The following is a 14,494-nucleotide window of genomic DNA, read 5'->3' on the forward strand; positions in this document are numbered from 1 at the left end:
TGGTAAGGCCCCTCTAACAGTCCTATCTAAAACTAAGCATGGAGTCATCATGGTAAGAGGCGACTGCATGGGCTGTGTGGGGAGCTGGATCTTTGATCCAGGCCGGCCGTGTGGCCTGGGACAAGTGGGAGCCTCATTCCCCTGTCCGAAGGGGCTTGATCCCTTGGCCAGGGCCTGCTGGAAGGAAGGACCGAGAGAAGATGCTAAAGTAAGATCTGGGCAAATGTCAGCTGTTAGTGAAGTCCCACAGTCGGGGAAAGGCCTGGCTCTTAAAATAGCGCGGCTGCGCAGGGGTTACCGGTGGCTGGGTGCTTTCCGAAAGCCGGGTCAGGTGCTGTTCCCGGCAGGTGGTCCCCAGGCCTTCTCCCTGGAGCTTGGCTGTCGCTCTAAGGGACCACAGAAGCCTGAGACCATTGGAGACCTTTAGTCATTTATTTGAAATTTGAATGTTGCACCAAATGTGTCTAAAAACAACCCCCTTTACCCTGTTTGGGAAAACCTTAGAAGTCTGATTCCCCCAGAACTGATTTTGAGAGGTTTAATTGTTTGAAAACACAGAGTAGGAGCTTCCAGTCCTCCTGGAGACTTGCTAAGAAGCGTTGCTTCGGTTCTGCGACCCAGACTGGGCAGCAGTTCTTACTGACAGGGTCTGCCTGGGCTCACTTGCTGCTGGCACTTCCCCCCAAGATGCTCCAACAGAAACCATTCTAGCCCCGAAGCAGAGAAGCTTAAACGTTGGCTTAAGCGGCAGTGACCGCAGGCGATCTAAGGCTCTGGCCCATGGAGATCTGTATGAGGGGAAGGGGCTTCCATATTCCGCACCCATCGCCCGAACGAGATGGGCAGTGACCATTGGGGGCATTTTGGGGAAGACCTTGGTTTGGAGCCCTGCAGGTTGGACTTCTGCGGCTCTGCCCCTCCTGGAGGGCCTCTGCGACTCCAGGTGGTCATCAGGAGCTTTGGAGAGGAGAGGGGGCTGGGCATGAGTAGGGGGAGCCCTCTGTGCATGTGGGGTCCCGTCCCCATGGAGGGAGGACAGGGTACAGCCGCCTCCGAGGCTTAGAATTCTCGGTCAGGTCACACCTTGACTGGCCCAGAGGTGATCCCCGACATCAAGTTCGTGACAACAGCCAAGAGACTCATTTTGTTCCCAGATCAAGCTCCTCTCCCGCCGCTCCTGCTTGTTGAACTGGGTGCAAGCTTTCCTGATCTTCTAATTCCCGTTTAATGTCTTGGTCTTTGGCTTTGTTTGTTCCAAAGAGAATCTGTCTCGGGGAAAGGATCAAAGGAGAAAGGAGAAAACCTACTTAGCCCATTTTGACTTGCTAAGATAGTCATGGGGCGGGGTGGGGGAGACTTAACATGCTTTTCTTCTCCCCGACCTGACTGGCAGAGTGCCCAGGCAGCCAAGCTTTTGTTGATGGACTCTTACTGGCCTTAGCATCTCCCCCCAGGAGGAGGAGGAATGGGGATGTTGGAGCTGCGGGGATGGACCAGTGGACAGCTGAACCTTGTCCCTGTAAGGTCCCATGGGTAGCTCATGGCATGAGGCTCTTCCCTTGTGCCACGCAAGAAAATGAATGGACTGGCCGGATGAAGGCAATTAATAGGAGGGCTCTTAGTCTGAGCCTCAGTTTCCCCATCTGGCTCCTTGGATAGATTTGAAATAGTCCAAAGTCAGGACCTGAACTGGGGAGGAACTGTGGAAACAGCACAAGTCCTGTCATCTCCAGTCCAGATATTGGAATAGGCTCCAATTCTGGCTTCTGTGAAGGAAAGTTGAAGGATCAAGGAAGAGAAAGACAAAATGGAAAAGCAAAGTCGTTTAGAGAAGTGATTAAGGAATCAAGGAGTTAAGGAAAAATTGGAGAGTGAATGGGGGGCTGGGCTCAGGGATGGGATGTTGGTGGAAGGAGAGAAAATAGGGGTCCCAAGGCTGAGGAGGGGGAAGGGGACCCTTGCTAGGAGGTGGAGAGAGAGGATGGCTCTAAAATAGTGGGTGGTTCTTGGTCGCTGCAGAGCCGGAGCAGCCCCTGGCTGAGGTGTCACCCAGACAGGGACAGGGGCCGAGCGAAGGGTAATTCACAATGACCCCGGCCCTGTTTTGTCCCAGACCCATCAGGGAGATCATTTCTGGTACTGGCAGAGACCCAAACGGTACCGCCAGAACCCGGAGACTCCTGCCAACGTCAGTGGAGTGGGGAACAGTCAGCCGAAGAGGCGGAGAGATCGGTGTTGGCCCCAGTGGAGAGAAAGGTGGCTCCCGGGTCAGTGTGGGCCAGGACTTTGCCACGGTGCCCGTACGGGACATGTGGCCTCATCTCCCTCCATCCCTTGTCTCCCTCCATCCCTCGTCCCCCTCCACCCCTTACAAGGGGGTGCAGGTGAATGGCTCGCTGAAAAGGTGGAGTCGGGGTTTGGGGTTTGAGCTTCTGCTCACAGCCCGGACCGCAGGGTGGGGGGTCCTGGCCGGGGAGGGATCTCGCCTGACAAGGGCTGGACACCAGCCTCCTTCCCGACCTCCATCCTCACTCTCCGCCCACCCAGTCTCACTGACCCTGGAGACTTTAGCCATTTTCTCATCTGCTGATGCAAGGACTCGAGATAAGGGAGGAGGCGGCCGTGTAAACAGTGGGTCAGGGCGCTGAACAAGCCACGCTCAGAGGCTGAGGATCCCTCTCCATCCCCCTGAACACCCCGGGAGGGAGGCGCTGTTTCTGTCCTCATTTGACAGAGAAGGAAACTGAGGCAAACGGGGGAAGGGGGAGCCCAAAGCTGGTCAGCGTGCGAGGCCGGATTTGAACTCGGCCGCCCGACAACGCGGTCCACGTCCTCCCCCGGCATTGCCCAGCTGAGCCCCTCTCCCCGAGGCTCGGAAAATCGTGGGCAACGTGAGAGCCGCCTCAGCATAGGAAAAGCTAAAAATAAAAAGGGGCGGAGGAGGGAAGCAGGATCTACAAACTAGGGGCCTCCTGAAGAGGAGCCTTGGGGTCTCAGAGGCTCAGGCCTTCCTCCCTCCCCTGGGCCACTCAGTGCGGATGAGGGGGTAACAAGGATCTAGTCGCTGTGGTCGAGATCTGGGACTGTCTCGGGATCACTCTCTGAGACCCGGGGGGACCCCACCACCCATCGAGAGCGACTCTGGGCTTCCCCTCCTGTGTCCCCTGTTCCAGCTCCCAGGGTCACAGAGCTCCGGAGCAGCTGGGGTAGGACTTGGCTCCAAAGCCCTGATGGACACTCTCTCCCTAGAACCCGGAGTGAGCCCAGGTTTTTCTTCCCTCCCAGTGAAATGGGAATTAAAGGTCCCTCCCTCTCCCCAAGGCGTGTGGAGAACAGGAGCGACCCCTCCTCCGGATGCCCGCTCTCCCGTCCGGCCCTGGGAGGGCGCAGTAAGGTCCCGGGGGGAGGGGGGGCAGGATCCTCACTCTCCTCCCAGAAACGGGCACTGAGATCAGGGAGGAGGGTCTGCAAAGCTCAGAGCTGCAGGAAGGAGCCCTGCGGGGGCAGGGAGGAGAAGGGGCAGGATGGGGAACTGGAAGGGGCCGTCATTCCAAGACCCTCACTAGCCAGGGAACCAGGCTAAACCCAAGGGAAAGGTGACCTGGCGGCAGGCCGGGAGCCTCGGGGAAAGCTCGGGGGTCTCTGCAGGGCTGCCCTTCCTCTGCGGGCTCCCACCCCCACGGCGAGGGCCGAGGGGAGCTTCCAGGAGGGGCTCGGCTGGGGCACCTCATGGTCAGCCAGGGCTTGCTTGGCCAGGAAGTATTCCTGCTTCACTTTGACTTTCACCGATTCGGGGACGTCGGGCAAGAGGACATTGATGAGCCAGGCCACGGGGAAGATGACGTGCTGTTGGGCAGAGCACAGGGCGTGGGCAAAGGGACCCTGGTGTGGGCCCCATGGGCTCAAGGGGGCAGGGGAGGGGGGGAGCAGGTGGAAGGCCGGGGGCCCGGGGGGGAGGGGAGGGGGTTGCAGGAGGGAGGCCAGAGGAGGGGCATCGGGGGTCAGGAAGGAGGCCAGGGGCCCAAACTAACGGCAACAGGCGCTACCTCAAAGATGATGATGAAGGCCAGGCGGATGGCCAGGAGGTTCCAGAAGGTGAAAGAACGCTTTCCGCTGCCTTCTCTGAAAGCTTGGTACCTACAACAGCAACGGCGATGAGGGCAAGGGCGAGGGCAAAGTGCCTACAGGGTCTTCGGAGCCCCCAAAGCCCACCCACTCCTCATCCGGTTTGATACAAAAAAAGCAGAGAAAAGGGCCCACAAGGACAAGGAGACGAGCTTGGGGACAGCTGCCCAGGTTCTGGCCAAGATTCGGTGCCCAGGGGAGGGCGGGTACACAAGGGAACTGCCCGTGGGCATTCGATTCTCATGGGGGTGGGAGATGGCAGTTGGGGGGGGGGGAAATTTTCCCCTTCTCCCTGAGAACCTTAGGGAGGAGGAGATTGGGTTGGGTTAATGCCTTCCTCCCTGCATTCTCCTGTCCCCATCTTGTGTTCTGCCCACCTTTTCCTGGCTTCCTCTCCTGTGTCCCCTGTCCCAGCTCCCACGCTGCCCCCTGCCCCCTCCCCTCCCTGTGAAGGTATCTGGGAGAAAAGCGGGCTGGGTGGCTCCAAGGAGTCTCTTCTTCCAGGCACAGGAGGGGCTCCTCTCATCGTGGAGGGGGAAGGACACATTAAGGGGGATCCAGCTCCTCCAGCCCAGCCCTCTCAGAGTCCTTCCCTCCCTTCTGGTCCCATCCAGGCTGCTGGACCCCCTGCAGGAGCCAACAGTGAAGCTGCCCCCAACCTGCCTCACCTGCACGTGTGGTTGGAGACGAGCACAAAAGCCTTGGGAGCCTGGGCCAGGGTAAAATTGATGTAACCGTGGAGGTCATAAGAATGGGTGTACTGGTAATAGGTCCTCTGAAGGAAGTCCGACGTGAAGGCGATAAGGAGGGCCTGGCAGGAAGGGAGCAGCAGGTCAGCCGTGGGCACCAGGGCCTGCCCACTGGGGCCTGCCCACCACTTTCTGCCCACCAGGGCCTACTCACTGGCTTCAGCCCACTGGCTTTCAAACTCAGGGCAAAAGCAGTGAGAAATGGGCGGGATTGTTGCCATCCCTGCACCTCCTTCTCCACAAATCAGACTCCCCCGGGCCGGTGCTGGCCCATTTTGGTTCTGTGAGCTTAGCCCACAGGGGTCAGGAGGCTAAGGCTGATTGCCTCTCTGGGCCACATCCTCTTGGGCTTCATTTATAATCCCCTGGGTCTGTTCCAAGGCAGCAGAACCCCGAGTGTCTTATCAAACTCAAGCACTAGCAGCTATGTAATACGGCATGATAGGAAGGGCCAGTGGGAGGATCTGAGTTCTAATCCCCCTTCTGCTTCTCCCCTCCCTGAGGGATCCTGGATAATTCAATTCAAAAAGCGTTTATTGGGTGCCCCCTCCTTGGCAGGCCTGTGCCAGATGTCAGGGATAGAGACCAAAGGGCTTCCTGGACAGGGCAGTCTTTGCTTGACCTAAGTTCTAAAGGAAGCTGGGGGGAGGAGGGGGAGGAGCAGTAAGAGGCCCATAGACAGGAGTGAAAATGTCCTCTTGGGGGAGCACCACAGGATCATGGACCTCGGGGAGGCCGGTGATATGGAAGATGGGAAAGGAAGCGACTTGGTTGCAGTTCCAAGCCCTGGGTTTTGTTCGGTTCTGGCTGGAGGCTGGGGGGAGAGAGGGAGGAGTTTGGCTGCTAGGTTTTACTGTGCTGAGGAGTGTGGAGATCAGATCTAGCTCTGGGAAGCTTTGGCAGCTGAGTGGGGGAGGGAATTGGGACCCCCGGGCCCAGACACGGCCTTCTGCCACAAAGAGCACGAGGAGAGAAGGGTGGCAGATGTTGGTGAGCCACGGCACATTCCTGCCGGGTCCACAAAGCATAAAGGTCATTGGAAGGGGGGCAGGAGATTGAGGGCACCAAGGGTCCCCTTCATATGCAAGACCTCACAGGGCAGATGTGCAAGGGGATCTCCACTGATGAAGACACCCCACGTGCATCTAGAGAGTGCTTAACAAAGGCCTTTTCATTCACATGGGCCCAGTTCACAGAAATTATTGCTCCCAATTTAGATCTGCAAAGAGCAGTGAGGGTCAGCCCAGGATAAGTACTGGAAACAGAAGGATTTTCCGGGGCTCCCCTCCTTTGTGAACCTATTGCCCAATGAGCAGCCCTGGGCTTCTCCAATTCACTGAGAGAACCATGCTCAGTGAGAGGCTCACTGCCCGCCTACCATCCTCCGGTCTCTGTCCCAGCCATCCCAGGGGCTGATTGGGAGCCTCTTTCCTCTCATGTCCCAACTCCACTCCCTTGGAGCCATTCCCCTCAATCCTCAGGACCCCAAAGCTACTCACGTTACTTAAGACAGCCAAATGGGTCAAAACCTGCAGGATTTGAAACCAGATGCCAATGTTCTGGGCCTTTTCTGCCACAGGGCGCCGGTACTGGCAGACAAACTTTTGGGCATCCAGGCGGATCTCAATCCAGTTATTGAGGAGAGTGAACAGTGGTGCAAGAGGGCAGGCGACCACAAAAATGGTAATGAATCCAAACTGTATCACTGCATTGGCAAAGGAGGTCAGGCAGCTGAGTCACTGGATGCTTTTCGGACCATGGTCCTGAGACCCCAAAGTCAGCCTGCTTTCCACCATCTCTACTCTCTATGCAGGTGAGCAGAATCTTCAATGATGAGCACTTCCCTCCTGTCACTCTCTCCTGAGGCCCCACAGAAGGTGCCCTTGGGCTTTGGAAGGCTAGACTGGGGAGTCCAAGGTGCCAAGTTACAGCAAGGGCCCCAAGGATGACTTGAGAGACAGGGGGGTTCCCTGTGTCCAAGAACCTCTGAGCCAAAGGCTGGTTATTTTTCCCTTCCACTTAGAGAGGGAAGGACTGTGGGCTGCACAGGTCCACACAGACTTTCTATTTTTACCAGATTTTTTTACCAGACTTGACTGTTTTTACCTTTCTGGCTGCAGGCATTTGGTGTTTATTTCAAAGGAATAGTCAATTTTTGTGTAGGTGTCATGTACCACTTAGAAAAAAAGTGTATTCCTTTCTATCCCCATTCAATTTTTCCAGAAGCCTAGCATATCTAAATTTTCTAAGATTCTATTCATCATCTTAACTTATTTCTTGTTTATTTTGTATTAGATTTATCTAATTCTGATAGGGGGAGGTTGAGGTCCTCCGCTAGTATATTATTGCTGTCTGTTTCTTCCTATGATTGACTTAACTTTTCCAAGAATTAGGATAGTGGAATACAATGTATATATGTTTAGTATTGATATTACTTCATTGTCATAGCAAGGTGTTGTTTCCGTTCTTATCTCTTTTAATTAGATCTATTTTTGCTTTGTCTAAGATTGGGATTGCTAACCTGCTTTTTTTTTTTTTAACTTCATTTGAAACATGATATATTCTGTTCCAGACTTTTGCCTTTACTTTGTATGTATCTTTATTTCAAATGTGTTTCTTGTAAACAACATATTATAAAATTCAGGTTTTTACTACTGGCGTTTGATGCCCATTGCCCAGTTTTGGTGCTTTCCCTGAGTCAGTCATCGGTAAGTAAACACTGATTATTAAGCACCTATCAGAATCTGTGAATTAAAAACCAGAGGTGGTCTAATCCTTGCTCTCAAGAAGCTGCTATTCTATTCTTTCTGTTACTTGGGTTTTCTCCCTGATTCTGATCTGCTTTTGGAGGTTTTATTCTAAGATCTTGGGGGGGGGGGGGGGGGGGGGGGGGGGGTGAGGTAGGGAATGGCCATGGAAGACAGAATACTGATTATCACAGGATTCCATACCCCCCTTGCCTAAATATCACTTTTTCTGGATCTAAGAACAATGTTGTGTCATAGGTTTTTAGCTGATCTCCCTCAAATCACAAGGCAGATTTTCCCCAGCACTCTTTCCTTTCCCCCATCTCCCCAAATCCTCATCCCATCCATCTCACTCTATCCCTTCCTTAAGCTTGGAAGTCATGGGAGGTTTTTTTTTTTAAATTTCAGTTCCCTTTCATCTTGTAGATTATTTGCAGGTTGGAGTTAATGACCTGAAGAGTGTTCTGGAGAGTTCAGTTTTTTTCATGAACTGCTTGCTGTTTAGTCATGGCGCCCCAAACCTGTCCTTCTGAGTTTGAGGGAGAAATGGAGAGATAAAAAGCCAATTCTACCAGATGGTAAGTTCATCAGATGAATTCAGCCTTTATACATCATGAGTAAGGAGAGTTCATCCTTATTTATGCCCCTTGCTTCCTCATCACTACTTCTCCCAACCCAACCCACCCTACAAACAAGGGCTGATAAGCTTTGGTTCTTACCCATTTCCAGATATTCCTCAAACAGTCCCTCATATTTCAGAAGTTCATAGTTTGTCTCCCCAAGGCTATTTGAGTTCTCCTCCTCCTTTTTCTTATTTTGCTTAGCATAAAGATTTTTTCTGTGTCTCCATACTTGGAGTTTCCTGGACATGAACGGGGAGAAAGTCACAAAGTGGTCAGTAAGTTCCTCTGAGCATGAATCCCAACCCAGGCTTTTCTATGAACTGAGAGCTTGGTAGCTGGTCTCCAATGGTGCAGGACTAATATTTCAATGGATCTTTTAGAATTTGCACATCCCTAACTCAACAAGAGTCCTTTTGGGAAGGTGAGTAGGTATTTCTGAGACAGAATGAACAAATGGGAAACAAATTTCTGGTTTAGCAAGAAGGAAAACTCACACCAGACATGGAATACATTTAGTGTTTTGAAAAGGAGATGCTTTGTTTAACATGTATGAGACTGCCTGCTATCTACAGGAAGGGGTAGAGGGAAAGAAGGGAAAAGTTGGAACAAAAGTGATTGCAAGGGATGATGTTGAAAAATTACCCATGCATATGTTCTGTCAATAAAAAGCTATAATAAAAAAAAAAGGAAAAGAAAAGATGTTTTAAAAAGTTAACCATTACTTTGATACAACTTATGCTATCTTTTGACAACATTTTGAGTATAATAACTGTTTTTAAAAGACACAAAGTTCTCTCACGCTTTGAATCTGCATCATCAATTTGACTGGAAACATTCACTCATGGTGAGATTGTTCCTGCTTCACCAGGAACAACAGTGAGATGTTAAATATTCCCGTCAAAACTGCAGAAATTGAGCCAGGAGAACTTTGTACATAGTAACAAGAATATGTTCAACTGTGATGGGCTTGGCTCTTTTCAACAATTTGATGATTTAAGCCAATTCCAATAGACTTGGGATGGAAAGAGCCATTCACACCCAAAAAAGAACTATGGAGACTGAATGTGGATTGAAGCATAGTATTTTCATCTTTGTTATTTGTTTGGTTTTCTTCTTTTTGGTCTGATTTTTCTTACACAAAATATATTTAACGGGATCACACATTTAACCTATATCAAATTGTTTGCTGTCTTGGGGAGGGAAGAGACAAGGGAAGGACAGAGGAAAAATCTGGATTTGCAAAAAAAAAAAATGTTGAAAAGTATCTTTACATGTATTGAAACATAAAATACTGTTGAGAAAAAAACTGCAGAAATCCATGAATGCCATATTGTTACATGAATAGACAAATTGCTTCAGTCCATTTGCTTTTTTTTTTTTTCTTCTTTCTTTCTTTCTTTATATATATTTGCTGAGGTAACTGGAGTTAAATGACTTGCCCAGGGGTCACACAGCTAGGAAGTTTTAAGTATCTGAGGCCATATTTGAACTCAGGTCCTCCTGACTTCAGGGTTGGTGCTATATCCACTGTGCCACCTAGTTACCCCTTCATTTTAAAAAAAAAAAACACTTAATAGTATTTTATTTTTCCAATTACATGTAAAAATAATTTTCACCATTCACTTTGATAATTTTGAGTTCCAATTTTTTTCTTACTTTATTCCTTCCTTCCCCCCCTTCCCAAGGCAGCAATCAATTTGATAGAGTTATACATGTACAATCATTTTAAACATTTCCTTAACTGTCATGTTATAGAAGAAAAATCAAAACAAAAGGGAAAAACCAAGAGAAAGAAGAAACACATTCCTCCCCCCGCCCCCCAAGGTGAAAATAGCATGATGTGATCCACATTCAATCTCCATAGTTCCTTCTCTAGATGTGGATGGCATTTTCCATTCCAAATCTAGTAGAATTGTCTTGGATCACTGTATTGCTGAGAAGAGCTAAGTCTGTCATTGTTGATCATCACGCAATCTTGCTGATGCCGTGTAAAGTGTTCTCCCAGTTCTGTTCACTTCATTCAATATCACTTTATATCAGTGTCTCCAGGCTTTCCTAAAACCATCCTACTCATCATTTCTTATAGAACAATAATATTCCATTACATTCGATGTACAAATACATCGAGCCATTCCCCAGTTGATGGCCACCCATTTAATTTCCAATTCCTGGCCACCAAAACAAACAAACAAAAAAGCTGTTCCAAACATTTTTGCACATGTGGATTTTTACCAAAGGAAATTTTAAAGAGACCTAATTACAGGCATCAAGACCTGGGATATGTTTGTCCATGTTAGGTGAAAAGGGCACTCTGATCTCCCCGGAACCAAACTAGCGCGTCTGAGAACATCAGCCAACAGCTCCCAGAATGGCTCTCCTAGACCAAGACATTCTGCACTAGGGAAATGATGTTGAAGATATTTGTGGAACCTCTTCTCTCATAATCAAAGGAACCCTATTTCTCCATATTTTTTCTTCCCTATTATCATATAAAATATCCCCCTGACATGATTTCAGAAAGGCCTGGAGAGACTTACACGAACTGATGCTGAGTGAAATGAGCAGGACCAGGAGATCATTATATACTTCAACAACAATACTAGATGATGACCAGTTCTGATGGATCAGGCCATCCTCAGCAACAAGATCAACCAAATCATTTCTAATGGAGCAGTAATGAACTGAACCAGCTATACCCAGAAAAAGAACTCTGGGGGATGACTAAAAACCATTACATTGAATTCCCAATCCCTATATTTATGCACACCTGCATTTTTGATTTCCTTCACAAGCTAATTGTACAATAATTCAGAGTCTGATTCTTTTTGTACAGCAAAATAATGTTTTGGTCATGTATACTTATTATGTATCTAAGTTATATTTTAATATATTTAACATCTACTGGTCATCCTGCCATTTAGGGGAGGGGGTGGGGGGGTAAGAGGTGAAAAATTGGAACAAGAGGTTTGGCAATTGTTAATGCTGTAAAGTTACCCATGTATATATCCTGTAAATAAAAGGCTATTAAATTAAAAAAAAAAATAAAATAAAATAAAATAAAATATCCCCCTGACACTTCTGGGTGACCTTCAGCAACCTTTCCAGCAGTGTCTTTCCTTCTCTGTAAAATGAAAGGACTGTACAAAAATGGTCTTTAAGGTCCCTTCCAGTTCTAAACCCTTTTTGGACCTCAGTTCTTCTCTAAAATGAACTTGGACTTGGTAGCTTCTGGGGACCTTCCAGGTTTAGATCTATGATCTTATGATAATATGGCTTTTTGAATTGGGAGTATCCAGTGGGCCAGTCTTACAACTTTAATCAATAAACATTTGTTAAGTTTTTTAAACTTCCGGATTCTCTTCCTTATCCCCACTCCCAACTGCTATTAAGAAAACACATATGAAGTTATGTAAAATGTTTCCATAAAAGTCATATTGTGAAAGAAAACATAGATCTTTCTCTTAAAAAAAAAAACCCTCAAGAAAAAGAGAGAGGGGATGGGGGGGGGGGGGGAGGAGGGGGAGAGAGAGAGAGAGAGAGAGCGCTTTCAATCTGTATTCAGACACAATCAGTTCTTTCTCTGGGTATGGATAGCATTTTTCATAATTCCTTGAGTAGTCACAGATTATTGTATTGCTGAGAATAGCAAAGTCATTCCCAGCTGATTATCCCACACCATTACTATTACTTTGTGCATGGTACATTTCACTTTGCTCGAATTCATGGAGGACTTTCCAGGTTCTTCTGAGAGCATCCTGCTCATCATTTCCCATAGAGCAATTATATTCTACCATAATTGCACACTACAATTTACTCAGCTATTCCTCAATTGATGGGCATCCTCCCAGTTTCCTTTTTTTTTTTTTTTTTTTTTTTGCCCTGGGAAGAGAGCTGCTATAAATATATATTTTTGGAGGATTTAATTTAGTTGTACGTTGGACTTGATGAGATCTAAATGAACCATTCTATGATCAGTGACAGGAGAGCGATGTAATGGGGCTGTAGGGTGTAGCACATCACTAACAGTGACTTGTGATGGAGGAGCAGAGGGAAAGACATGGATGTTACAGGGGCATATCCCTAGAGAGAAGGGCTTTTCACTAAAAGCACAGTAGAAGAGACACATCCCGAGTTCTGGGCAGGAAAAATTAGCCAAGCCAGGGGAGGGCCAGATGCTGTGGAAGATACATGGAAGGACAATGGACCAAAAAAATGGTATTGGATGAAAATGCATCCATTAGTCATAATCTGCAGAGAATTGGGAACATTCACAGTGAGGAAATTCCGTATCCTTTGAGAAGCAAGAAGTATGATATAGTGGAAAAATTTGGAGCCAGGAGGGACCAGTAGTTCTGACATTTCTTTAGTTGTGTGATCCCAGTTCTCTGCCTCAGTTTCCTCATTTGTCAAATAAGGAGAATAATGCCAGCAATGTCCACCATCCAGGGCTGTGACGAGATCAGATGAGAGAAGGTATGGAAAGCACTTTGTAAATGAAGTCTTCAGTCTCTGGAAAAGTCCTGTTAGAGGTGTGAGCGCCAAGTGACAGGCTGTCTTGATGAGCCCCTGGCATTGGTGAGGAGAGAGCAAGATGTCCATAGGGCTTGAATTAAGGGCCATCATGAGCCATCCTTTGCTTTCTAGGCCTAAATCAGTCCCGTTGCTCAGAATTATAGAATATTGGAGATAATATAGTCCAGCGCTTTCATTTTGTAGAGAAGGAAATCAAAATGGTGAATGGTGAATGGGGAAAGGACTTGAATAGAGTCACACAGACAGCAAAAGTGCTGGGGGGAGGAGGGGGAGATTTGAATACAACTCTTCCTTACTCCAAGCCTGGCCCTCAGCTGTTACTCCAAGCCACTTCTGGGAATTACTTACGGGATGAAGATTTCCAACAGGCTAATGAAGATTTGTCTGCCCACCATGATGATCAGCATTTCCTGGGCAAGGTCAACAAAACAGCTACCATTGATGCACTGTGTGGGAGAAAACCAGCAGGTTAGCAGGCAGGATGGAGGCAGCTGCTCGTTCAACTGCTCATTCACCTGCCTTGGTCCCCACCTGAAGCTTCTCTCCCTCCCTTGGTCCCTTGGAAGACTCTTTCTGTGAGCATCTAAGTCCTTGCACCCTGACACGCGGGATGTTCTCCATCTTCACATTAAAGAAATTTGTAAACACAGACCAAAGGACATCAAGCCATTTGATATTGAGGAGAGCTCCTTCCTTCCCTCCAAAATATCAAGGTCTGGAAAGCCAGGGAGAGCCACAAATGGATTTTCCAGGCACTGCTCCTGAGGGACAGCACCTAGTGCACGCTTAATGATTTCTGTTAATACAGGGCTGAAAATAGGTGGAAAATTAAAAAAAAAAAAAAAAAAAGAATAATCAAAGATATACAACTAGCTTTGCAACATACTTAACTAAAAAGAGATGGATGGACTCTTGGATAAACATCCTCCACTTCTCCCCCCATCCCCTTTCTTGGCCAAGTTCCCTCTTAGAAAAGCAGGACTCAAAGATGAAGGGACAGAGAACATGGTCACTGATTTTAGAGGTAGTCTTTGTTTTAAGTCATCTCACATGACAAAAACTTATAAATCAGGGATGCTAATTAAAAATAATCTCTTGTTCTTTTTCTTCTTCTTCATCTTCATGTCTTTGTTTTCATTTTTTACCCTTTAAACTCAAGGACTTCTCAGCCCAGAATATCTCATGTCAGATGAGACACATACTACCAAAGTTTTAAATTATAACCCTGCTCCATTGGACATTATTTTTTTTAAAGAAAGAAGGAAGAAAAGGAGGGACTTAAGGTATAGGAGTTGAATTATGAGACAGAGTAATTCCTCTCATTTAAGGAAAGAGTGTTGGATAATCTATAATGATAATATCTAAATTTTATAGGATATTTTCCACTTGTAAAATGTCTACATACATACATTCTTTCATTTCATTCTCCCAACAAGCCTTTCGATAGTCAAAGCAGGTGTTATCAGTCCCATGTCACAGATGGGAAAATAGAGACCCTTAAAGGTGAAGGTCCCATAGCTAGTAAATAAGAGCCAATAATTTTTAGGATTTCACAGCCATTGCTCCTCCTACTGCAGATGGCACTTCTCTCAGGCAAGGTGAAGGAGAAGATCTTAGAGCAGGAAGATATTGCTAACTCCTAGGATTCCCAAAATATTATAGACCTTCTTATCCTTTCACTTTTTCAGTAGCACTTTCCTCAACAAAAGTTTTGTTG

General features: G+C 47.6%; 1 protein-coding gene across 1 annotated transcript in view; it reads right to left on the reverse strand.

Moving 5' to 3' along the window:
• Positions 1 to 521: 521 nt before the first annotated feature.
• Positions 522 to 14,494, reverse strand: part of ANO7 (anoctamin 7) — a 65,115-nt gene continuing 51,142 nt past the window's right edge. The window contains exons 18-24 of the mRNA XM_031957479.1: positions 13,126 to 13,223; positions 8,341 to 8,483; positions 6,374 to 6,579; positions 4,794 to 4,936; positions 4,047 to 4,137; positions 3,727 to 3,846; positions 522 to 1,265 (exon numbers count right to left, since the gene is read on the reverse strand). Of these exons, the coding sequence (XP_031813339.1) occupies positions 1,140 to 1,265; positions 3,727 to 3,846; positions 4,047 to 4,137; positions 4,794 to 4,936; positions 6,374 to 6,579; positions 8,341 to 8,483; positions 13,126 to 13,223 (927 nt within the window). The 3' untranslated portion in view covers positions 522 to 1,139. The remainder of the gene's footprint in view (positions 1,266 to 3,726; positions 3,847 to 4,046; positions 4,138 to 4,793; positions 4,937 to 6,373; positions 6,580 to 8,340; positions 8,484 to 13,125; positions 13,224 to 14,494) is intronic.

This window comes from Sarcophilus harrisii, chromosome 3 (genome assembly GCF_902635505.1).
Source record: "Sarcophilus harrisii chromosome 3, mSarHar1.11, whole genome shotgun sequence".
Classification (NCBI taxonomy): Eukaryota; Metazoa; Chordata; class Mammalia; order Dasyuromorphia; family Dasyuridae; genus Sarcophilus; species Sarcophilus harrisii.